Below are 27,612 nucleotides of genomic sequence, written 5' to 3' on the forward strand. Positions count from 1 at the left end.
ATGAATATGTAACAGCAGCTGTTGTTGTTCATAACATGTAGTCTGCAAAACCTGAAGCAACTTAAGAGATATCTCGCCTGCTTTTCTCTCGAGCTCCAACACATCCTGCTTTCCTCCTCTTTTTGCCCTTCATTCCTTTCCACATTTCTTTCTCTAAGTTGTTGACTGAGCCCCTTGTGTCTTTGTTTTCTGTCTCAGTTTCTTCTCTGTACTTTATTTAAATTATATGAGCTCATTTCTTTTCTCCTCTACCCTCCTCACACATACATACACTCACACATACCACCTTACTTGTATGGGATGTGCTTGCTTCCATTGACCAGGGCCAGGATCACATTGCCGAGGGCTGATAGAGAAAGGCACAGAGGGGCCGAGCTGTGCGAAGAGTTCTCCCTGCTTTTCCCACCTCCTCCTCCTCCTCCGCTTCCTCCTCCTCCTCCAAGTACTTTGACATCACAGCTGCCGAGGTCCAGCAGGTGGAGGCGACTGCGACCGCCTGACACTAGCAGAGTGAGGAAAATGTGTCAAAAATGGAGCAGGGAAGAGGATGGTAAGGGGGAAGGATACAAGACGGCCTACAGTATAGACCAGATAGGGAGTATGAAAGTCTTGAATGTGCCCCTCAATATATACATAGATCATTTAACAATTTCCTAAATGAATCATTACCATTACCAATTAACACTGTGTACCATTATAACATGACCAAAGATTGAGTGGTTTTTCGAAATTCTATAGCAATGTAATGGAAAATCTAGTTTTTTAAAGGTTAAAACAGTGAAAAATCTTAATTATGTGAGCCAAACAAGGGTGCAGATATGCTGCGAAATGGTGTGTGTTCCTACATTAGTCGTTTGTTATTCACAAACATCATCACTGCCTGCATTTAATACTATACACAATACATTCACAGCCATTTCTGCCTTATTCTCTGACTTGACTTGACTGACTTGTGCGTGCACCCGAATGACTCCTGACTTTGTTATCAGTTATATTTTGGTCAGACATCAGTCTTGCTTTGTCAAACACACAAAGAAACTCTCACTCCTCACTCAGTTATTGATGAAGACATGAGTGCATGTGTGACATGACTGTGAATTAATCTAAACAAAGAATCTATATCAGGATCATACACACCGTGACAGGTTTGTGCACAACTCCGTCAAGAAGATGCTTGAGCTCCCTCTTAATCCATAGTGACTGTATCTATCATTGCTGTGTGCACACATTCCTTGCTTTGTCTTGCAAAAGTAAAAAGCATGTCTTTTATTCTACTATAATCCTCAGATGTAAGACCCACAGGAGGTATTGTCTGATATGATAACAGTAGTGCTAATATCTGCAGCAGTAGAACCAGCTGCAACAGTAATTTGTTGTTGATAAGTATTGATTATAATAAGTAGCATGAATAATACCAGTGATGACAGGCTGTGAGAGTAAACAGCACTTACTCCCTCCTTTGCCTGTCTTTTCCATGCGATACTGGTATATGTGTAATGTAAACAGCATGTGTGAGTTCCTGTGTTCTTCCTCGGTGGTGTTAGGACGTTGGCTACTGTGGCGAGCTGCTATGGCTGCATCCAGAAACCAGGCCGCCTTCTCTGGGGTCGGAGCACGTAGTTCAGACTGGTTCTGGAGCTGGAAAATGTGTTGGGAGGAGAAAAAAAATTCTGTGAATATAAAGAAGGACCGAGAGCCAGATAAGACAGACGATACCGTTTAATCTTAGCTGAGGGGGCTCCGTTTACCCACCAAGAAGTGTGCTAACACTGATAACGCTGTGTGCTGTGAGGATTCTGCGTGTATGGGAGTGACTGGCATATTCAAATAAAGCATTTTCTAATTTGCCTGCAGGTATGGGAGACAGAGATAGAGGGAAGGAGAGGTGAGTAAGAGAGAGGGTGTGTGTGTGTGTGTGTGTGTGTGTGTGTGTCTGTGGTATACTGCAGGATATCATTACTGATGAGATTATGTCAGATTAGTTAAGGATTACACAGATGTTCTTGTATCAGACCCTCTAATCCTATAAACATTAAACTGCAGCCACACACACATACACACACACTACTTCATCCTGTGTCACTCAGTTGTTTTTGGCATTTTTCTACACACTATTCAGTAGGGGTGTGAATCACAAGTTTCATCACAACATCATAGCAATCCGTTGGACATAATACAACACTTGCTAATATCAAGAAGACTGACGTGATACATTTGGATTCAATTCAGCTCCCTTTATAAATATGAACAATTCATCCTAAGGTAACAAAAACACACCAATTCTTATTTTCAGGTCATTAAACGCTAAAGAAAAGATACCTATTATATTCAGTTTCTATCAATAAATCTCCCTAAATCCTACACACTGGATCTTTAACCAAACTCAATTAAAGGAAAAGCTTGAATATAAACAGACAAATATATATATTTTTTCTATTTTTTTCCCCATTTTTTGTTTTTCCATTAATTAATTTTCACTTGGCACTGTTCTGTTCTGACTTAGCAAGTCAGATGCAGTAAACCTGGTGTTAAAATCTGCCTGATTTACTTTGGAAGAAGGGGTACTCTAATAGCAAACTAAAGCTCTCATATTGTATCTGCTGCTCCAAGGTGAGTGTGTGCATCAGCAAGTGTGGATATCCCCCAGTAGCAAAGACAACAGAGAACTGCCTGAGGCTAAGAAAACAAAGGTAAAGCATATTGATATAAGGCCTGAGGCTGTTCTTACACGCTTTTGCAGGATTTAGTCTGCAGCAGCCACATTATATAAACAAATGCCACTGTCGGCTGTGTTGAAATGTGTGCATGTGTTGGTGTGTGTTTGGGTGTACCTGCATGCCACAGATGGGGTCCTCACACAGGTAGACTCCAGGTGACTGTCCATCCTGTAAGCTACCCGTAGCTACTTCAGACAGCAGGTCCTTTAGGTTCTCCTCTTTTCCCCAAACCTACAATCGCACACACACACACAAGTTAACTAGTAGTGACAACACTGTTTTTTATTTTCTGACAAAATCTTTCCCTAAATTGTTCTGTGACTAACTCTGGTCAGACCAATCTTAAAGGAAGAGTCCAGCCTTTATTAAAACCTTATCAGAGGGAAGTCATTTCCTGTGATGGCAAGTCGATGGTTAAAAATATTGCAGTCGTAGACGACTGATGTCAAATATGACACTGCTAGCCCTACAGTTAAGGCCACTACTACTGAAAGAGACTGTGAGTGACCCCCTTTCCCAAATGCCTGTATCAGTAATGGCACCTGTTATGGTTGTGTTTTGTAATGTTTTTAAATATGCAAAAACAGTACAACCTATTCCGGCTTAACACTCAATAATACAATACATGTGGAACAGAAAATAGGAAAACAGGGGACAATAATAATAAGAATGATAATAGTTATGTAAATAATAAGGACAATTACACAAAAAAAACAAAAATCTTATGTCATGAGAAACTTGATACCTCACCCACTGTACCTGAAAATTATCATTGGCCTACACTGGAACCAGGCAGAAACCTCCAATGTTGAAAAATGATGCAGGGAAGAAGTGCCAAAAACGGCAGTTCCTTGAATGGCCACATGAGGCTGACTCCAAAACTGAGTAATTCCCCAAAGACCCGTGTTTAAATGCCCAACTTTACAACAGAAATTAACATGTTAACAGCCCTGAACAATAAATGTTTTTGATCTCTTTAGCTAATTTCAATATTCATGACAACTGTACGGGGGATGATTTTTTTTTATAACTCACCCGCTTATATTTTAAGTCTTACAGTAATGCATAGTTGAGGTAGGAGCTGCTTTGAGTGACAGGCTGTCTACGAGGAGTCGCTACAGTCAGATCCACCCCTCACTCCTACACAGTTTCACCCTTTCGTAAAAATACAGTAACTTCTGGCTCTGAATAACCAAGATGATGACTGCTGAAATGCCAAACTCGAGGCTTCGAAACGAGAGTTCACAAACCAATGGGTGATGTCACGGTAGCTATGTCTACTATTTTATACAGTCTATGACTGAAACCAGTTCAGTTCAGCGGGTCTACAGTTGATGGAGGTAATATTACCATGTATTCAATAAAAGGCTGCAAGATTCTTAATGATATATATCTGTGGGATGACCCAGTAGCTCATCTGGTAGAGCAGGTACCAAAAGGCTCAGTCCTTACTGCAGCAGCCCGGGTTAAATTCCAGCCCAGGCCCTTTTCAGCATGTCAAACCTCCTCTCTCTGTCTCACTTTTCTTGTCTAATTTCAGCGTGTATTATTAAGTAAAGGCAAAATGCCTAAAAAAAAAAAAACTTAAAGAAAATGATAATACTACATACCTGTTTTTGAGGATATACATGATTTTCTCTAAGTCCGTATAATTAGTAATTTCTGATATCCATTTTGATATAGAAAGGAAGGTATCTGACTTCTAAGTTAATGCAATAGACTTTCTGGAAACAGTAAGAGCTATATCAGTGGCTTCTCTGTAACTCTGACTTGTTATGTTTCCTATAAGACAAGATTTCTGGATGTAATGGGATTGCTATATCCATGATTTTGATCAGTGTCACATAAATCACACCAAATTGTTGTGATTTTAGCTCATTGCCATGTGAAGTGTTACATTGTGCCCTCAGTAATACCTCACCTCAAACTCATATTTAAGACTGCAGGTTAGTAGTAATGACTCCTGTTTAGATCTATCCATTAACACTGACCTCGACTGCAGAGACACGAACAGAGAACCGTGCTCCTGTCTTCTCTTTCCTCTCATTGATGAGCTTAAACAGCCAGGAGATGGCACATGGGATTATACCCAGAGTCTGCAGGGAGTCATCACGGCCAATCATGGTGTAGGATTTACCTGGAAGAGACAGACAGGAAGACAAAATAGGTGAAGGGTGAAGAGAAGAAGATGGATATATCAAAAAGAACATCATCAAAAAAGGCTCCCAGGAGAAAAAAGTGCTTTGTGTTAATAGGTGTGTATGTGTGTGTGTTTCAGTGTCTGAACATGCATGTGCACACTAAGCCTCCAGATCTGTCCCTCTGAGCCACAAAATGATGATTCCCCCCACCCCAAACATACACACACACACACCTGCTCTCGCTGTCAGGAGTTTGAGATCAAACACACACCTAAACAAAGCCATATGTCACACCTAACAATCACACCGCCGCGAACATTTACACAGAAACAGAGGACATCAAAAGCCTGACTCGTGTGATGCGGGGTAGAGAAATGTGTTCAGATTTGTTCAGAGATAGCATGGAGGGGCGGTTGTCAGCTACACTGTAATTTTACATTGTTCTCCCTCAATGTTTCCTGGAGCATCTAGACTTACTGTCAAAACAAAGATGCATTTCATGATTTGTCAAAAACATGTTCAAAAAGTAGAGGAGAAATAGTGAAGACGCGCAACAAAAAAGATTGTATTTAGTGTCAAAAATGGTTCATATTATCATAGTGGTGTTTATACGGGGTTGAAATTAAACCTTTTAAGGTTGCCTGAAGCACAATGTTCAGACTATTCCAGATAAAACCTCAAAATACTGTTAAAGAAATGCTGAAGAACCCGGTAAACTCTGCAAACAGTATGAAAACAACTTATTTAAAGCAACACATTTACTTTGATTTAAGTGATTTGCAAGTTCATTTCTTTTTAGTTAACAAATCAGACTTCCTCAGTCATAATGGCTCTGTAATGGCTCTATGTGTTACATCTACCACAACCACAGCGCACTTGAACAACCCTCCTTTCTCTTTTTTCATTTCAGGTCTGTGTATATACGAGAGAGTCTTAAGTTACACATCAACACGAGTATGTTTCCTTCTGTTCTGACTACCACAGGCTGTCAGCTCATGGACAGCTAGCTGACTACTCCACTGACACTGCAACTATAGTGACTCTATGCCACAGGAGATAAAGAAGTGTGTATATGTGCATGTGTGTGTGTCCATGTCTGTGTAGTTGATGTATATTCCTGGTAATTGGTCTCATCAAGCAGAGCTGCTGATGCTGTCAGAGATAAAGTTAACAGGGTGAGAAAGTGTGAGAGAAGAAGGAGGCACTGTATCATCAGTACAAAGACATGCACACATGAGCTTACACACACACACACACACACACACACACACACGCACACTCGTCACTACTAAAAAATGAGCCATCCAAAGCCAATAATCCAATAACTGATAACATAATCCATCAGACAGGACTCTCAGCCAGAGGATTCAATTGCACTCCTGAAGTTTATCCATTTATGTCATTATCAGAATATTTTTCCCTTTCAATGAAACCTTGTTACTCTTTGTGAGAGTGTGCATGTGTGTGTGTGTGTGTGTGTGTGTGTGTGTGTGTGTGTGTGTGTGTGTGTGTGTGTGCATGTGTGTTTACATGACAGGACCCGTGTGTGCCTGAGTCCTCATATGTGTCTACAGCCAAAGGCCACAGGGCGGAAGATAAATGCTCATTGTGTTACTTTCCCATTTTAATTTGGAAAGAGGTAATACTGTTATAATGCAGCCTCATTAAGATCCATGGCCTTAGGTGAGCTATATCACAAAGAATTATCTCATCTGCCACTAGAGCAGCAGCCATTAAAACCGAAATCCAGCGATGTCAGAGCCGCTCCACAGCATTAATATACCAGTAAAACTGATTGAGAGAGCAAACTCTCTTTGATGGATCATATCAGATTATAATATATTGATTTTATTGTCCAACTCAGTCGACATCTGTCTCTGGCTCCTCCCAAGTGCAGCAAAGGTACATACAATACACAAAACACAACACACCATGAAAAACATACATTATTTATGTATTTTCATCAGACCACTCGCAGTCATGCTTCTCATTCAACACAATCACACTCTGGGAGGTCTGTTTTCGTGGGCGTGTTAAGCATATTGGTTTCAGCCACAATCACATTATGCACTATGAGTCATCATCATGACACATTTTCACGTGTCAATATTTGTAAACTGAATGAAAATGGTGGGATGCAAACACATTGATCTAAACAGACTGTCTGACGTATATGCCATGTTGGTTCATTGTCTTGAGAAATTTGTGGTAATTAGATATGTGCATCTGTTTGTTTGATATGTCCTGCATGGGCCTTTTTAATGGAGAAATGACCGAGTTCAGGTCTCTGGCCACTCTTACATAAAGCCTAATTTAAAGAAGAATACCTATACTAAAACTTAGGTCTTATTTTCATATGTGGCCATCTTTCTTATTCCTAGAAAATACTTTGACTTAAAATGCTATAGTTGTGTGCAGTTGTGTGTTTGTCTTGTCCAATGAGGGCTTGTTGGCGACATTACAGGTGGTTTATGCCTTTTTATTAGAGTAGAGAGTGTACCACACCTCCAGGAACAGCGCTCGGCTCTAATCGGTTTTGGCATTGTGGCTGCATTTGGTATTGCAGTTTCAAGTGACACCGCTTTCACTTTCAGTTTTACCTTCAAATTAAGTGGTTTAGAATATAAATACACTTTATTTGGAGGTAAAACTGCGTATGAGTTGTCTGGACACAGTTCTCAAAATTAAGATGGCTGAGCTGGTGGCTAGCAGCTAACCGCGCTAAAGAACGGCAACAGTGTTGACAGATTAATTGTGTTAAATAGGGGGGAACCAGAGGGAGTGCACTACGCTTCTGCGATGACGCTGTCCCGATATCAGCACTAACCTCTGTATGAGCGCAGTGCAAAGCAGCTGCAATGAGCTAGCCAGTGGTATGAACACATGCACTAACACTCAAGTGCACTGATCGGATTACTACAACAAACCACAGAGAAGCTCAGACTATATCACACAAAGAGGGAGCGTGACTTCAGTCTCTGCTTAGAATGCCATTACTCCTCTATATATGTGCATACAGTTAGTGGTTTGATGCTATATTAATGCTAATCTGTGGCATACAGAACCTTTAACACCGAGGTGTTTCCCTGCTGAACTGCAGTGCTTGAATTCTCTGCCTTTGTCCTCTGCCAGCAGTTCAAGGGGGACTTAGAAACTCCAACCGGCTGTATGAAGACAACAAGCCAAGAGGAGTAATGCTGCTTGCATGTACAGGGATAAACACAACACGAGCTGACCCGGGGTTGGAGAATATCTCTGTGTGTGTGTGTGTGGTGGGTCTTTGTTTGTGCCAGTGCATGTGTGTGGGTTCAGACATGTTGCAGTGTGCAGTAAGGGGTCCTGACCCTTTTTAAGACAGCTTCTCTAAAAACCAGCTTCAGAAGGATTAGAGCGAGAGAAAAGAAGACAGAAACACAGACGGAGCAGACTGAGAATGCTTTCAGCTTCAGCAGACACTAATCCTCTTCTTTCTCTCTCTGATAGATGAGAGCCAGTAGGGAGACAGCCAAGTGAAAGACTGACACACTGATGGTCACACACACACACACACACACACACACTGAAGATGACTCAAGAGCCACACTTCCTCTGATTTTGTAGTCTGCGTGCATGTGTGTGTGAGAGTTACCCAGCTTGGAGTGTCCAAAGCAGAAGACACAGCCATCTGCTCCGTTCACCACCGACTGAATCACCTCGGCAACCGTTCCTGCGCACACCTCCGCCTAGCAACAGGCAGAGAGAGAGAGAGAGGATTGAAGAGAGGTCTAGGAAGAGATATACATTAAATATCTGAATGTACAGATACACATGATCCATTAGAGCAGTGTTAAAAGGACAGCTCTGTGATAGCCATTGAGGATGTTCACATTTGAGTAACAGAAAATCTTAAAAAAAAAAGGTATGGTTGATGATGGGTGTGTTCCTCATTAATGTCACTAATGCTGCACTCAGCGCTAATGCAGAATGGGAGGAATGGCAGGGTTCATATGGTTATGAAATCCTGGATAAGTCATGAAATATGAAAATTTTCAAACCTGAAGATAATAATTACACCCAGAAAGTTTTGGAAAAGTCACAGAAATTGGCTTCACATTTACCTGTATATCTAATATATACCATTTATTTTCATCGTCACATTTGCCCCTCTGGTTCTCACCCCTCAAGGGGGAATTCATCAGCTAGCCTGGCTCTATCCCAAGTTCGAATATACACCTTAACCATAAGGTTAACAAATAAACATATCTTCTTTAAACTTGTATACAGACAGAAATGTAGATACATGTGATTTTACAAGGTGCTATGTTCTATAGTTTTTTCATGGCCAGCTGCAGACCTCCTGGTGCTGGTAGAATTTCTTTACCTTTGGACTGAGCCAGGTTAGCTGTTTGATCCTATTTTTAATCTGCTAAGCTAACTAGCTAACTAGCTGCTGGCTATAGCAGTATACTGTTTGGCATAGTGGTATCAATCTCCTCATCTAACTCTTAGTAGGATAAGGTTTTATTTACATCTAAGCAATGTTTGCTTTGCAGCCAGTTTGTCACCAGTCTGTTGACACTTGTGCAGATTGTTTTAGCCAAGTGAGATATTTTATACTTGGAAATACAACTTGGAGGCTGATCTACTCAGCCACTCATCATGAAGTCAATGTGGCAAAAGTGTGTGTATGTGTGTATATCTGTAATTGTTTCAATCAGGTTTTATATAAAAATCCTATCCAAGTCCTCTGTTTTCTAAACTCACAGGCATTTCTCTCACCTGTGATGCATCAGGAGGGAACGCCGCATCAAAGGTGAACATTTTTGGAGGGACCTGGTTGGCTCCCGCCTTTTTCTGAGAGGCTGCACTTGGTGTCTGATTGACTGAGGGGTCCATGATGGTGATTTGCTTCTTCCTGGGATCCACTTTGAGGAAGGAACTGGACTCTGCAGCATCCGACTGAGACACTGGGCACACACGCACCATCACTTTCACCTGAGGGGTAAGTCACAGAAAACACACAGATACTAGTGAAACAACAGAGTATGACTAAATAAAATAGGGCAAAGACATTTGTAATTTGGGCCCAATCCTATTTCTACCCCTTAAATCTTCTACTTAGTATTGAGTGCCCTCGTTTGCGAGATAACCCTTGATGAGGGAAGTGAGAAATATTAGGGTAGAGATCTTTCCTTAAGAAATGAGACACCACTTCATGCAAATCAGCGTGGCCGACGTGCAGGCATACGTCACATGTAGTAACGATGCAATGAAAATGCTGGCCCCAGCACTTGTGTTGTCATTTTCCACTTCGTTGAAAGTGTGGGTCAGGGCTCCCTTGGAATCTAGGGCGGGTTTTAAGTGTTGGAAACCACTTCCACTACCTCAATTCTGTTTTGGGACACCACTAGCCTAAACATGAACGTGCACAACCAAGTGCAAGTGGGTATTTCTAGTGGAAGTGTGGGTATTGGGATAGGCCCTTGATCCCTCACGAAATACTAATGCAGATACAGGTGCAGAGGTTCCCAAGAAACTTGCACATTCATACATGTAGCAAAGTAATATTACTAAGTGAGGGCTAAAAGTCATAGCTAGCAAAGTATCCTTTTTTGAAAGTTTGGTTATACCTTTGCAGTTTCTCAGATATAACTCAAGCACTGTGTTGAGGGCCATGTTGGCATCACTTCTTACTTATACCCACTTACACTTTGAGAGCACTGAAAGATTTTCTAAGAAACCCTACACAGCTCAAACCGACAAACAGATCTGATAATTCTGAGAGATTGTTGCTCGAAGGCATCTGAACTCATCGGGACCTTAGCAGCGACAAAAGACTTCCAAAGAGTCACAACATTCAGCTTTTTAGTTCCTTACATGAATATGAACACGGTCTCTCATCACCTCATTCACCCTAAGTGCTTCCTCTCCCTCCTTCCTCCCCCCTTCCCCTCTTACCGGCTGTCACTCTTTCATTATCTCTTTCACCCTCTATCCTAAATCCTTTCCTTTTTCTCTCCTCACCCCTCCTGTCTACCTTCAGCTCGCTGCCTCATATCAAAAAGCCTGAAGTGCAGGAATCCTGTTTTAGCTTTCTCTCCTCCTCTCGCTCTTCCTTTCCTCCCACTCCTGTCATAAACTGTTAGCAGCCACAATTTACCGCCTGACAGCTGCTGTTGTTTTCTTTGATATCGGAGGAAGCAAAACGCTGTGTCATCGAATCTGAGTGAGTTCCAGGACATTTTAACATATAAACAACCCTTTCTCCTTTAGTGGAAGATGTTTTAAAGTTTTAGGCACTTTTTCTGAGTTTATTATTGCTCTCTTGCTCCTCCTCTGGCTCATCTGGGTAAATTAGTCTTTGTCTTTCTTACTCTTTGAATCTCTCACTGCTTATATTACTCTCTGATTCAGTCCGTCTGTCTTCTTCTCTCCATGTTTGTCACTAAATCTTTCTTCCTGCTACATCCTATGTGCTTATCCAGGAGATTTACCCCAGATTTTTGCTCCCTGACAATTGAGAGAGAGGCTCAGTTAAAGCAGATGAATGGTGCAGAGCGTCAGATGCAACGAGAGCTTTATGGATTGAGTCTGAACCACACCAACTGTCTCAGAGACTGATCTGAGCTGCCCTGCTCATCAAATTTATTTGATATTTACAAAGCAACATTTTGAAGTGATAAAGTATCTGAGTCTGTTTACCTTTAACAGTTACACTTTCTCCCCTGGTGACAGATTTCTTGCTTTCTCTCACAACTTGGCACATCTCCTGTCTAGTGCTGGGCAGTAACTCATTACTTAGTAACACATAAATTCCTCAAATGTAGGGACCACAATGTCTCGTTTTCTTTTTCTACATGTGATAAATACTAAAAATGGGATGTGTGGATGTGGAGGATTTGGAGTTGAAGGCACCTTTGATGGAGTTTAGTAACAAAAGTAATGTAACGAGTTAAGTATTACTTTTACTTACAGTAATGTAACAGGTGAGTAAAGGCCAAAACAGACTGGTGCATGTCAAAACAGCTGCCCGTATTATTTTCTATGTACAATAGAAAGACGTGCACTGGCACTCATTGGCACGTCGCCCTGTGACACTTCACACCACTGTCCTATTTCCAGTCTAGCTGCCCCTAAATTGAATGCATTTTTTCCCACTTGCTCCCTGCTTGAACATGAGGGCTCCAGTAGCAGCTTTTCTTCTCCGCTCCCATGGCAGCTCGACTCCTCTCCTCAATATGGATGTATAAACAGAACTCTGTTGCCTCTGCCTTCTCTCGTGTGTCAAAGAATGGATGAGGAGAGACTAGTTGTTGAGGTCAAGAAACATCTCAAGTTATACGACCCACAATCCCGCTGTTATAAAGAAAAATTATATTGCCCGGTGAGCCACAGGTTTTGAGATTGGTTCTTCAAGTGAGAAATCAAGTTTAGTTAGTGTGTGTCCACTCGTGATTTTAAGCTAATGCATAGTTGAAGTACCGGTAAGTGCAGATCTTTTAGTAAAAGTAGTAATAACTGTGTTTGATCTTCTGTTGACACGCTGCAGCACAATGCTTCCTACTGGTGCTAAGGTTGGCTCTTTGTTTGCATCATATAATGTGCCGAAATGCTGCAAGATGTGTTTTCAGCTTAACTTTGCCAACACTGCTCCCTTCTGACCTTGACCATATCTCGGTTCCAATGTGATGTCTCTGCATTGTTGTCTTGACCAGGGTTGGGTAAGGGTTACTTTAAAAGTAATCAAAGTACGTTACTGCGTTCATTTTTAAAAAAGTAACCAGTTACTTTACTGCGTTACTCCCTGAGTAAAGTAACTCAATTACTTTAAAAGTACTTCCTGCAGCGGCCCGGGTTCGAATCCAGCCTGTGGCCCTTTGCTGCATGTCACTCCCTCTCTCTCTCCCCCTTTCACACTTGTCTGTCCTATCAAATAAAGGCTTAAAAATGCCCAAAAAATATCTTAAAAAAAAAAGTACTTCCAACGTTACTCCCTGAGAAAAGTAACTCAAGCACTTTTAAAGTACTTTTGAGTATTCTACATTTCCTATTGGGCAATGGACCACAGGGCGCTAAGCCTACATTTTTTTGTCTCCAAAATTAAAGTTATGGACCACTTGCCCTTCACTGAGATCCAATTCTCCCATCACAGCCGTCACTTTGACCAGTAGAAACACAGAACGATCTGCTGCCGTAGACAACTGTATGACAACAACACCCCAGCGTTTTTAATATTTCCTCTAGGGATGTTACCACACAGAGTAAAAGGGGGAAATGATGGTGTGAAACAGCAGAGGCACTTTGTCAACCCGCTGAGTTAACGTTACTGTCATTAGCATCAAGCTAGCAAACAATGGTACATCCTCACGGTCGGACATAAAGTAATAACATTAACAAATAGCGGCGGGGCTTTTACTCACCACAACTGCAGAGGCTCCCAGCTTCATTTGAAACAAACTACATTATAGACGGTCCGTTATTTATTAATCCCTCTGTGTGTTTATATATTTACTTTTTATCCGCTCCGTTGTCTTTGTAAAGTTAACATATCGCACCGTCATTTCAAACTCAACACTTGTTTCAAATTAAAAGCCCCTTATAACCTCGGCTGAGAGAATCCCTCCATTTTCTAAATAGGCTTTTATTCTGAAACATTTGTCAGAACTTCCTGTGGAAGATACAGTAGCTTGACGGTTTACTTATGGCGCTTCAAATGCAGCTCCTGTCATCTGCTGACGCTTTTAGGTGACTACAACAACATGTCGGCTGGCACATGAAGAGACACAGTGACTCAAATAATAGTGACAGTAATAAAAATAGGACAAGAATAACCCGATGACATCACACACGCCGTGAAAGACGACCGGGGATAATTGGTGAGTACCAGCGTGTAGCCTGTACCATCCATAATGCAAGTCCTGAGTCTGAAATATGTCTGTCAGCGAGTCCTACTCCACCTGTTGAGACTCCACCATAGGACAGCCGTTGCTATTTCGTAGCTGAAGGACCAGCGTTCTAAAAGTAAGGGAAGTAACTGATGTCTTGTTTGAAAATGTACTCAAGTATTTGATTACTCAAACAGCAAACTAACGCATTAGGTTACTCATTACTGCAAAAAGTAATTAAAGTACCCAACTCTGGTCTTGACACATACAAACATGATTCAATCCAGGCAGTTGCCTTTTATTGGTCAAATATGCCTCCATTCTTCAGTTGCAATGAAATTGTTTGGGTTTTTTTGCATTTAATTTGTCATGGGGATTTTTTTAGTCCCTGATAACTTCCTGAATTTTAAGCACTCGATGCTTTAAGTTCCTGGGACTATCATTTTATCCTTTGATAGGGCAGCAGCTGTACATGTTTTCCTTTTGATAGTCTCCTTACCTCCAGCTCTTGCTGTGGAGTGTACTGACCATACTCTGTTCAACCCATATTATCTTGTTTTGTACACATCAAAATAAAACAGTTTATTCTAAAACATTTTAACTTTCTTGGAAAACAACTCATGTCATATTCTATTAATGTATTCTTATAAGAGATGAATCTCACATAATTTTGAAGGAAATAGATTCAGAGTAAGAACTGTGAAAAGAAACATGTATCTTCAAAGTTCAACTGTAAAAAGCAAGTATGGCACAAGCTGAGCTACTATAGAGTTTGCTATGAACGATGACCAGACTGTGAAATCTGAATCAGCAGAAGTTCACAGTAAATTGGCTTCAGCTCTGAGTGCTGACAGCACAAAGTGCATAGATTGTTTTGGACAGGATAGTTTAAGGCATGACAGATTAAAAGAGCTGGATGCCCTCCAAACAGGAAATCAGCTGACAGTATACAATACACAGGCTGACAGTCAGAGGAAATGCAATTTCTCATCCTTACATTCTTGATGTTGTTAGTTGACTGAGCTGAATGGATACGTCTTTAGATTTGGTCTCTGTGAGAGTAGACTGTCTCACCTGGGGGGGCACTGCAGGTTCAGTCTGGCCCTCAAACGTTTACGGGACACAAATATATGGACCACATCCTTTAAAAGATTCAACCTGTGAATGAGAATTCAGCTTCTGTCTTGCCAAGGAGCAACCTCTAAGTGCCAAAGTACACATAAATCTGATATACCAGTATGACAAAATATGTAAACTACATACAGTGCCTGGAAGTGGCTAATGATTGAGCCATATCACTTCCTCTCATCTCTGTTGAGTTATACATTACGGTTATGTTACTATATATGTTACTGTTAATACCACTTGTTATGGTTCTGTGAATTAAAGGCATTGACAGCGCCTTTTTAGGGCGGCTGTGGCTCAGAGGTAGGGCGGGTCGTCCACCAATCGGAAGATCAGCGATTCGATCCCCGGCTCCTTCGGTCTGCATGTCGATAAACTGCTCCCGATGGCTGTTCCATCGGTGTGTGAGTGTGTTAAAGGTTTCAGTGTATGAATGTGTGTGTGAATGGGTGAATGTGACTCATAGTGTAGAAAGCGCTTTGAGTGGTCAGATGACTAGAAAGGTCCATTTACCATTTATTCTGCTTCTGAATGTCATGATATGCCTGGGTCAAAAATATATTTTTCAATTTCAAAAGTGAAACGATAAATATTGCTATTTTATTCACTACAATCATTTACATTTGTTTAAAATGTGTCATTTCCAAAAGCTAAAGAACAACAGCAGCAACAAAATCTTTTGAATAGGCTGCTGAAAATGTCTGGTGCACATACTTTCTTGGTTTTAAAGTCTGGTCCATTTGAATTTGTAATTGAATAGCTCTGCTCTAGACCTTAAACCCTGAAAAGCTTGCGTGTGTATAGAGAATCAAAGGATGGATGGATAATAGTGTGCAAGTATTCAAGTGCCTCTACAAGTCCTGACATTTATCATAGATTGAGAATACACAGGATCCTCTCAGACCACTTTACACCTTGCATTAATGTGTGTTTTACGTGACCAGAATGCAGTCCAATAGTGCTTAACCCCATGAAAGTACAGCTGTGAATGTAGTGTACATAAATGCATTGAGGACAGATTGTGATCTGATGGGCCAAACTTCCTCTAAAGGTGGTCAGGGATGCACTATCACCACACTGAACACAAATGTAGATGCAATTGCTTTTCCAATCAATATACAACAACTAATTGGAGGGAAATGCATAATAGTGTACGACTGTTCCAAACAAACGAGGCAGCAGCCATTAGCCAGTTAGTAAGAGCTGTGGATGGAGTCAAGACACGACCAATGTCAGCTTTCGGTCTGGCCAGATGAAAGGTAGCGAAACTTGGCAATTCATACTGCAACCATGAACCACGAGGAGTGACATTTGGTTGCTTGAGCTGGAGAAGCATATTAATTATTATTTTTATTTTTTAGTACACAAAACAAATAGTGTACATTATTCCAGTGGACAAATAAACTTAAATCCTACCATACATTCCTCCCCTCCTGGTGTAACCCCTAGAACATGAGGAACAAACAATAATTCAAAACATCTATAATGTGGCTTCATAAAAAGAAAATATAGAGAAAAATAAATAAAAAAAATAACAAGCGAATCCATTAATCCTCAGTACAGATGAAGACTTTTAAGAACATAAAATAATACATTCCAGCTATGCTTCCACCTTACCCTCACTCTTGAGCATCTATAAAAGCAACATACCTTCCCCACTTGTCATTTTCTGCCCTATTCTTATATGATCTGTGACATTATTTAAAGAAATGAAATCTGCTTTTGTTTTTTTTTTACTTTGTAGTTTCTTTAAAGGTCAGGATGTTGTTGACAGACTCAGAGGCGAAGGGCAAAGGGAGAGAGACTTCTGTGTTTATGTGGCTCCTGAGAGGGAAGCAGGAAGAGGAGGAGAGATCTTTTGTCTGTTTGTGCTTGTTAGCGCAGATGAATCATCGTCTGAAGTGTGATTCTGCACTGCGCTTCCAGTTAAACACCGCCATGGGATTACGAATCGCACAATAATCCCAAAACACCCCAAACCCCACTGCACTCACAGAACAAAGGGAGGATGCCTCAGTGTCAGTGAGTTAAACTATGCATTTACTAACAGACCCATCAGCTGTGAACAGGGATCAACAACAAGTCAGTGACAAGAAAGAACAGTTATGAAAAAATATTAATGTCTGTCCAATGCTGGAAAATGTTTGAGCTTGACTTTATTTTTTTCAAGTTCATTGGAATATTAATTAATTAACCTCCACCACATTACTGTGCTGCTAGATAACATCAATAACATAAAGCAATTTTCCACAAAAGAGATAAAAAAAACTGCTGCAAATTATTTGCTATAAATTATGTAATACCCCTGGAGCAAAGAGACAAAGGCAACCAGAACAAGGTCATGATATACTGAACAAACCCACCTAGAATGATAAGTGCTTTACAAAAGAAAATGAATGCATAGAAGCCTGCTGGGAACTAAAATACAGCCGTGTAAAAAGCACAAAACCAAATAACATTTGAAGGGTTCTTACTAGGTTTCTGGTTACATGCACATTTTCCTTATTTCTCTCTATCTGCTACACACACACACACACACACACACACACACACACACACACACACACACCTATTACAGCACATTAACAAGCTTTCCTTTGGTTGCATCATTAAATGACCATAGGCCATTTATGAGAGTTCGTTCAATAAAGCGTCTGTGAGTGAGTGTGTCTGAGAGTGTTATTGTCTTTAAGTCTTTCTCAGATGAAGGTAATTGTATATGTCTGTGTAAATTAAAAAGTGTGTCCATAGATGAGAGTGTAAGATAAACTGAGATGCCACCCAAATGTAATACATATGTAACCTTGGTGACCTGGGAAACCCAGGACACTAAGGCTTAATGTCAGGTCAAGAGTTCTATAGCACTTCCCAAACACAAATACACACACACACACACACACACACACACACACACACACACTTAGATTCAGTGCTACGCCCTCTCCTGACCCCAATAAAAGAGCCCATCACATCAGTAAGAGCCTGGAGGGAAGGATTTTACCGTTGCACGCTTTACAAGGCGTAACTCATAAAGTCTTCCCCCCCTGAGAGCCCATTTCCTCCTCATGTCTAAGAGTGTGAAAGGGTTGCCAGTGTGTGTGTGTGTGAGTGTGTTTGAGGTATATAAATGGGGCCATGACGTGATTCCATGTCCATTTCTCAAAAAAGGTGAAGGTGTTATGTGAAATGCCACAAGTCATACAAACCATCAAATCTCTCTGGTGATGAACCTGCAAACAACATCAGGGAGACTGATGCATCAGCACAGCTCAGACACCTTTTAAGAGATGTCATTTCTTGTTCTAGCTATGAAAATTGTCTGTAGTCTCTAGAAACAAACATAAGTAGATGAATAAATGTCAACTTTTGATCGTGACGCTCACACTGGAACTTTAGACTGTTGTGTATCTGCATGTGTGATCAAACCCACTCCCACAATTTTCTCAGAGGATCATTGGCCTAGTTCCACTGGTGAATCAATACATGTGGCAAAGTGCTGCAGCCATTATTACCTACGCGCACACATATGCAGGAAGAACATAAAATTAATGGACTCTTTGTTCTATTAATGAAAAAGAATGACTGTTTTCTGTTTTAGAACAAACTAGTGAGAGAGAAATAGGTCACTAATAAATCTCCAGATACTAACACAACGCTAACAGCGTGCCCACCTCTCTTGATCCCTGATGCCTTCATCCCTCTCTTTTCCTCTGCCCTCTGCTCCCTCTGCCTCCCACTTTCACAGCACCTATAGACCTTTCCTTTTGTCGGTCTCTCTTTATGTATGAGGAGCATCGTATTGCTCGGTAGCACTGTCCACCCACATTCCCACTGCTCCCTCTCCTGCTTCTCTCTTTGTCTCATCTCCCTCCTCTCCCTGTCTCACTTTGGCTTCCTTCCCCTCAGAACAAATGACAAGACAAATCACAGCTTCTTCTTATTATCCATTCTATACTTTCCTCTTCTTTCTCACACTTCATGCTGCATTTCATACTGATGCAAGATGGTGAGCTGCAGAAACAAGAAAACAAGAAACAACAAAAAAAAACAGGGATGAGGAAGAGACAAGTACAGAAGTGAGTTTTTCCCAAGTCTCTGTGTGAATATTTAAAGGGATACTTCAGATGTGTTGAAGTGGGGTTGTATGACATACTTCAGTCATTGAACAATGTACAGTTGTGGACAGAGGGCAACAGCAAAACATATTTTATCCCCTTTAAAAGGCTCACCTTAAAAAGTCAGTAACAATTATTGTACAATTGTGTGACTTTGGTGAATCTGAGCTAACCCTTTTAAACGCCAAAGTCACACAATAGCACAAACAAACTAACTGATAGAGGCAGTGGTAGACAGCTTCAATTCACTGACAGAAATCGGTGTCTAATGGCAGGCTTAAAATAGTGAAAGTATTCTAAATATAGTGTACAAATAGACTGGTAGTGATGTTTTTTAGGTGGCTTACACATGTTTTGCTGCTGCCCCAGTCTGTAGCAGTGCAGTACAGTCCTGCCTGCCTCTCAAAACTGGGAGCATGTTGACTGCCATCTACTGTAAGCAATACACTGACCATGGGTAAGTACGTTAAGCCCCGTTTCCACCGAGCAGTACGGTACGGTACAGTTTAGTTCGGTACACAATGTTGTGGATGGTACCAGTGGAACCATTCCGCACGGCCCACATTTTTGGTCCCCCCTCTGTTGGGGTACCTAGCACACAGATCTGGTACTAAAAGGTGGAGCTGTGAACACTGCAGTCTGTTGATTGGTCAGTAGCAGACGGTCACTCTTGCTCAGGGCTGAGTTGTGGCTGTTTTGGGAGCTTATGTAACCACTGTTCATACCATGGAGAGTTTTACACATATTAGTGAACTGTAACTATACAATGAAAGGATGTTTTACTGGCTCTTGCAGCAGCTGGAGTTGGAGAAAAAAATAACTTAATTCACTGGGCCGAGTGCAAGCGACCTTTAAGTGGAACGTTTACTTGTTATGTTACTCAGTGTACGAGTTGACTGTGTGAATCCATCAACACACCTTAAATTTCAATACGACAACTTTGACCATTACTTTAGTTTTTATTGTCTTTCTTGGACGACATACACTTTAATTAATGAGTAGATCTTAAAGTGTTTAAAAATGTATATTAATCATCGGATCGACCGGATTATCTGAACTGCGTATATTCTATTCCTCACTCGGAGAAAAAAAAAGCATGATGGAGCGTCGTTCCTGTGGGCTCCGGCAACACTAAACCCCTGCATATGACTGAGAAGGATTAAATTCACAAACCCGCTATTTAAAAGTATCCCATGGAGAGAGACTCTCACTGCAGCCTGTTTTATTTTGTTCTGAAAATGTCAGCATCGAACCTCATTCTGTTGTTTAGACAGAACAACCACATGAAAGAGTACTGTTTGAAGTGGAAACGCTAAGCCGACCTTTGGTCTAGGTACCATGTCTGAAGGGTTAATTTTGGCTCCAAAGGTACTATACTGAAAATGTTTGGTGTAAACGGGGCTTTATACAACCCGCTTCAAAAAATCTGAACTATCCCTTTAACTTACTGTTGGTTTGGAGAACAGATGATATATGTATTCTGCTATAATGTGTGTCTAAGCATGTACCACTGTATCTAACATATACTGTAGATCTGCTGATCATGCCTGGAACAGCTCGGGGGTTCATTACCATGTTAAAGGGTACGTGCTATGACAGATGATGAGGCACGGAGTCATGTTTTTTCACCCTGAGAAATTGACCTGACCCCTAATACACTCTGTTGGATAGAAAGCTTCCTGTTCCTCCAACTTATACACCAACCTCAGGAACAATGAAGTCTTTGAGACAAATTTCAGTAAAGGAATTCAGCTAAACAGCAACAAACAAGGCTGGGCTGAGAGAAGATTGCTTGATAGTTCCTCACAGCAGTGCTTCATTATTATTGGCTGGAAAATCAATAAGAGGCCGAGACTGAGCTCTAATTGGTTCCCAAAGACTGCAGAAACACACATTCATACAAACACATGTACAGAGAGATAGATACAAATACCATAAGGGAATAGCGAGTTTAGGCTTTGGATCAATTCTAATTTTAACTTATTTATTCATTCCAGCTCAGCTCACTGTATCGTCAGTGCTGCGGAGATTTTACAACTCTGAGGTTGTGTGGTTTAACAAGAATGAACCACTGTATTACCTACATGACTTTTTTTATATTACAAATTGTGAAATAACAAAGCATTATAATGCTGGATAACATATTGCTTGACAGTCCAAGTTGACTGTGTACACACTAACAAAATTTCAACAAAATGTCACTTGCATATTTGAACTAAAGTGACAAACATTATCAACAGCCTCAATCTGTGTGTAGCTTGAAATTGAATTTTATATGATAAGTATGTTTTCTCTAGTAAACAGTGACATGAAAATATGAATCATTGTGTTTTCATCACCTTAGGATGATGCATGATGCACCGCAGTGTTTCTACAGTAGCGCAGAATAGACAAACCAAACACTGTCTTTAGACAGGGCCATTTGCCTTTCCATGTCGGCCACCATAGTGAGCAGCCCCTCCTAAACAAGCAGTGTTTATTCAGTGTCTTTACTTGTTTAAATCATCTTTTCCATTTGTTTTGAAGAGAGAGAGACCTCCGCTGATAATTCAGCTCATGATTAAAACTGCCTGAACATCTGGATCTTAAGTTACCAGAGAAAAAAGGTGTGCACACATTTGCAGTTGCTGGCCAAGCGGGCTGTCTGCAACTTGCAAAACAGGGTAAGAGAAATACAGGTTTTTAATGTAAAACTGCTTTCGTCAGTGTTTATACTGGTTTTAATCACCGGGTCTGTTTGTCTTGGAGAGGAAGAGACCTCTGCAAATAATCTGGCTCCCAGTAAAAACCTCATGAACAATAAACACTGAAGAAATTCAAACCAGGAGAAGTTTCAGCAGGTTGACGTCTGCAATCCTCACCACTAGATGCCACTAAATCTCCCTAAATCTTGCACAGAGGACCTTTAAAGGATCAGGCTGCTAATATTTTATGTTACTGTCAATTCTATAAAAAGACCAAAGCCTGATAAAGCTTAACTCTGTTCCACAGACCTCAATAGTTGTCCAAAATTGATTAAAACATACAGTAAATAAGCCATACTTTCACTCTGGGAAATGTGTTCTTCTATTATGATGAACATGGACACTATGTTAGTTTGAGTCAATCCCTCATACCTCCTCATTGACATATAATTATAGATTCACACCTGCATTAATTTGCAACTTAAAATAGTCCCAATACAAAGCCACTGTTTACTTCTACTGAAGTAACATTTACTAAAATCTCCATATTCAGTAGCTGAGAGCTGAGAGCCACAGACATGGTGTGTCAGAAACTACTGAGAGAGTGACTAACACTTTGTAGATTTTGGTCTTTTCATGGGATTTGTTGACAATAAGAAAATGACAAAGCTAAGACTGAGTCCACACCAGACACTGCTTTTCACACCACTGTGAACAATAGTAGGAAGTATTGTACATAAAGCTAGTGGTACATTATAGTTAATAGGAAGCTGAGTGTCGTTATTGGACAATAAAGTCTCTTATATTTTATTTATATCAACGAGGGGAGGCTAAATAACAGAAAAGCCTCTCTGGATAATGCAACACTGTTCGACAGCACCACAAACTACATCTGCATTTTTACATTGTGTCTCCTCACTTCTAAAACCAAACCTTCTGTTTGGTCTTGCAGTCGTTTAATATGGTGAGTGGCAGAAGCATTTCTTGCTATAAATGGATCAGTGAAGAGTGTTTTTGATCGATGAAAGGAATTACATGGCTCACATGTCTATCACCAAATTCAAGTCACATCATTTTAATTTATATAGTCATTAATCTCAGTAATCTCACAAGGCTTTACAGCTCGCGCATTGTGAGCAACGTGCGACTGTTACTCATACATACTGCAAGCAATACATCCACGAATACAGCAGAGAGAGTGAGATGTGGCTGTGTTTGTGTGTGTTTGTGTGTGTCATGCTTCAGCCCTGCAAATACTGACAGCATTAATAGCACTTCCAGTGGATTCCGGTAACAGACCCGCTCACTCATTTAGATACAAGACACACAGACACTCAGATAGGCATGAAGACAGACGAATGCCCGTGGAAAATGCACTCGCACATGCTCACTCATGACACCGACGCACACAGCTTGTGGCCTGAGAGGGATCGTAGCTGCTATTAAAAATTGATTAGCTGTCATGGTATCATTTTCCCCCAAGGTCAAGTCGCAATCTGTGAGTGTGCATGTGTGTGTGTGTGTGCAAAACGCTGGCTGCAGAGATGAAAGAGGTGGAAGGAAAAACTCTCACAGTCCTTCATTGTCATTCAGATATGGAGAGGAGCAGAGAGAGGAGGGATAAAGGGATGGTAAGATGGCAAAAGATAAGAGTTATACATACACTAGATAAGAGAGATGTGGTGAAGATACTGTAGGTAACAGAGAGGGGAGAGAGGACTAGAGAGCTCCTCGTATTAGCTTTCATAACATTTTACTAATACTTCTCATCCCTCTTCAGATATGTTAAACTGTATGGAAATCACTTATGACACAAAACCATGGATGAAGTGCAGAAGACAGCTCTGGCAACTTTAGGCGCTTTTCCATCCAAATGTAATGCAAATTTGAACTGAATTTTCTGAAAATCAGCAAATGCAAATTTATGGACTTTTCCATCCACCTCTGTTAAGTAAATATTAGAAGTTTGTTCATAGAGTAGGTAGTTCTAATTCTCCAGACATTATACCACAGCAGAAGAAGAAGATTGAGTGATTGAGATCCTGTCTACACCTGTTCAGATATTTTTGTAAACTGATATTTTCCTCTACATATATTAAAACGGACAACGTGTTTTTCACTGACCCCTACTGTACAAAAATGAAGCCAAAATACCCTGGATATGGCCAATGCCATCTTGCGCTGGTGATGCCATTTGGAGCCAGAGTGTACACAGTAGCAATCTCCACAGGGATCGAGTCTCCGCTGATACACCTGTCTAACCAGTCACGAGCAGCGCCAAAGATAGCAAGCATACCGACTGGCACACAGCTGTTAATCACGACATCAAACCTTTTTTTTTTTTTTTTTTCTAACCACCAAATTACTAGTTATAACCAAACATATCAAGAAATTAACACTCATACACATATCAGGGTGATGAAAACTGCCAAAAATGACGGAAACAATTTTTGCGAACATTTCATTTGATGTGTACTTGGAGTTTTTAGTTTGGCCCATGTCCCATCCACGAACATGGAGGCGGCGGGTTTATGACCTGTACTGCAGCCAGCCACCAGGGGGTGATCAAAATGTTTTGGCTTCACTTTTTGGGAGTTGTCATGTCGTCCATCTTCATGTACAGTCTACAGTGAAAATGTGAAATTGAGCATTTGGGAAACTGTAGTCTCTCAGTTTGTGCATGTCCAATTATTGCTCTGTGTAATGAGCTAAGCTACGCGTAAAACAACATCAACAATGGCAGACTGCCGGTTTGCTAATGTTTTGTTTGCATTGCTTGGTCTAATGACTAATGACTTTAGACTTAAACTCTGTATTGCTGCAGCAGTCAAACCTCAAACAAAGGAAAACAATGTTGGTAATAACAACAACATGACTGTACTAGATTTCATGACAATAAAGTCAGTAGTTGCTGAGATATTGGTTTTGAGATTGAGATTCAGTCTGAATCAAAGTGGTGGACGGTCAGACGGACAGTCTGACACTGCCATCTGGGCCGTATTCTTCCTGTAAAGTTAAATGACAGTCAGTACATGCAATTTAGGTGGGAAATAAGACTCCTAACTCCATAATTTAGCAGTCATACATACATTAGTCTATCTCAACTGCTGCTAAATGACAGCTCGCTGATTCAGTCTGCAAACTTTAATGAAGCTCATAGTTGATAAAGGTGCATAGGAAGTCGTAAGAAAATAAGATATCCATCTCAATTACAGAAGAACATTGGTTTTATTCAATTGCTGACATCCTCAGTATTTTTCATATCTTTGGTTTTGATCTGCAGATTCAAAAAAGTGACATCTGCAGTCACTGCTGTATTTCAGTGTAACTCCGTTGGCTTTCTAAGTGATAATGCATACACAGCTTAATTTCCTTGACTGATACAAATCTCCCCCAGCAGTCAGGGGTCTGAATGGAAGGCTCCCAGCTGGCTGATTTGATTAAAGTGAAACGGAGCTTACCAACAACATGTAGAGAAGCACCGCGTATAGAAATAACAGAGGGGAGTTTGAGATACAGACGCCAGTCAGAGAGGTCCACTGAGGGATTCTATTTAATTTGACATCCCTGGATAGAAAAGGCTAAACGCTCTCTCTCTCTCTCTCTCTCTCTCTCTCTCTCTCTCTATAACACACACACACACACACACACACACACACACACACACACACACACACACACAGCAGTACATCTGACCTGTGCAGGTTGATTTCCCCTGGCTTTAAATGTGATGTCTCAATCTGTTTTCTGCCATATTAACATCGGGGAGAACACAACCCCCCCATCTCTCTCGCAGACAAGCCCATGTATTCTGTAGGATGTATCGTACACACTTCCACCAGGGGCTTTGCCGCTTCCTTGACATCTTTCATTGTACACTATAATCCTGCGAATTTGTGAGAGCATGCAAGCCCATGTGCATGTGTGTGAGCGTGAATGTGTGCAAATGCCATTTCAGCAGGGAGCCGACCCCCACTGCAGGTGACTTTTACTGGAGAAATGTCACCATAGCCATTTTCTCCCCATATGGTTGTGTGTGTGTGTGTGTGTGTGTGTGTGTGTGTGTGTGTGTGTGTGTGTGTGTGTGTGTGGTTGATTAACTCTTGGCAAGCTTCGATTGATTTCACAGGAGAGGCTTGTTATGTTCCAAATACCAGAATATTTTCCTGCCTTGGTACCGTATCCTATCCTTCTTTTATTCCCCATTTATTTCCAAACCTCCGCAAACATGTCAGAAACACTGGATAAGCAGGGAATCTAAAAATTAGCTTTTAAAATTTGAGAAGATAAAGCCAGGAGACGGTTAGCTTAGCTTAGCCTAGCATGAAGACTGGAATCTGCTATCCCAGCTCTGTCCAAAGGCAACAAAATCCCCAGATTCACTTAGTTTACACATCATATCTTGTTTGTTTAATCTGCACACAGACTGTAGTGTAAAAAAAAAAACAAGTTGCAGTTTGATGAGGCTTAGGTTCCAGAGTATTTATTGACAGGGAGCTTGGCTAGTTGCTGCCCCCTCTCAAGTCATGTCAAGAAAGCAAATAAGCGCATTTCCCAAAAAAGTAAAGCTGCTCCTTTAACAATGACTTAAAGACACATAGCTACAATATGTAATTTAGATTTTTCTTCTCCGTTTGTCACAGTTGATTCAGGATGGGCAGGCTGCCAGCAGGGCAACAGGAAGATAAATTTGGGATGGACTGGACACCTTCATCAAAGGTCCACATATCACAGATCACAGCAGAATGATTACTGTGAGATGTCCACATGACTGTGAAAAGGGGGCTGTCCTGACAGTTGTAATTAAACAGTCGTAGCAGCAGGCATTTGTACACAGCGCGCTGGGCCAGACAAGCTAATCACTTCTATCACAAGATCACAGATCATAGAGGAATGAAACAGAAGCCAAACCGAGAGACACACACAGACTGTGTGAAGAGGATTCGTGTGTATGTGGTTTATAATGTACACTGTATATGGGGTTTTAGTGTAGGAGCATATAATGTCAGTATAATTTGGCTGTTGTGTGTCTGCATGTGTGAGTGAGCTTGTAAATATGTGAGTGTGAATCTGTCTCCCTGACAACAGTGGGGACATCTGTCACCTCCATATGGAGAGAAACGGAGATAGAGGCTCAAAGGAGGGACGAAACGAAAAAACTACACATAAAATACTCAGTTGCACAAAGAGACAAATAAAATATGAAATTTGAAGACTATTAGAAAATGCTTGTGCATGTGAAGGCATTTCTACTACATGGCTATATCATGACTGCTTCATCTTTGCAGCTTTAACAGTTTATCAGTTGTTAAAAAATAACTTATTTTCAATATTTGTTGTTATCTGAAGGCAGCAGTTCTCATGCTTTGTATATTTTCCTACAAATCGAATGCACCAAAATTTGTACATTTGCTTCATAACCATGAGCCAGTATTTATGTATAAGATGGGTGAGATCACGTGACCAATGTTTTGACAGGGGTAAAGAAGGAAGTGGTCCCATAAGGATGGAGGTTGGGGTGGTGGATGGATCACAAAACATAGGACCTTCCCCAGGAGACCAATGTTTGGACCAGATTGAGCTTTGAGTCATTTTAAAGAACATTGTCACCATGTTTCTTTAACGTGCCTAAACTTAACCTCTGTAACTTGAAGTACTTAACGTGAAGTGGAAACTTTACGTTAAGTACATAACATCATTTGTGGGGTGTTAATTCGTAGGCTATCATATGAACAGTTGTATGAGGATATGTTGCCTACAGAAAATAAGAGAAACAAGTAGCAAGATCATGAGACAGACGTAAATCACAACAATGGTGCTCTGTGGAATTTAGATTAAAAGCCAGTTAATTAATGTCAAGTATTTACAGTATATACTGCTGGGTAGCTTGTGAATTACCCCTTCAGGATCAATAAATTCTCACGATCATAATAATATCATGACTTATTTGTTGATTATATATTTTA

General features: G+C 40.8%; 1 protein-coding gene across 1 annotated transcript in view; it reads right to left on the bottom strand.

Moving 5' to 3' along the window:
* The window catches only part of kif26ba (kinesin family member 26Ba), a 123,565-nt gene that overhangs the window by 26,566 nt on the left and 69,387 nt on the right, over positions 1–27,612 (bottom strand). Inside the window, exons 6-11 of the mRNA XM_050054496.1 lie at positions 9,617–9,832; positions 8,487–8,580; positions 4,709–4,854; positions 2,832–2,948; positions 1,452–1,638; positions 292–502 (exon numbers count right to left, since the gene is read on the bottom strand). Coding sequence (XP_049910453.1) covers positions 292–502; positions 1,452–1,638; positions 2,832–2,948; positions 4,709–4,854; positions 8,487–8,580; positions 9,617–9,832 — 971 coding nt within the window. The remainder of the gene's footprint in view (positions 1–291; positions 503–1,451; positions 1,639–2,831; positions 2,949–4,708; positions 4,855–8,486; positions 8,581–9,616; positions 9,833–27,612) is intronic.

The sequence above is a fragment of the Epinephelus moara genome, chromosome 1 (assembly GCF_006386435.1).
Source record: "Epinephelus moara isolate mb chromosome 1, YSFRI_EMoa_1.0, whole genome shotgun sequence".
Classification (NCBI taxonomy): domain Eukaryota; kingdom Metazoa; phylum Chordata; class Actinopteri; order Perciformes; family Serranidae; genus Epinephelus; species Epinephelus moara.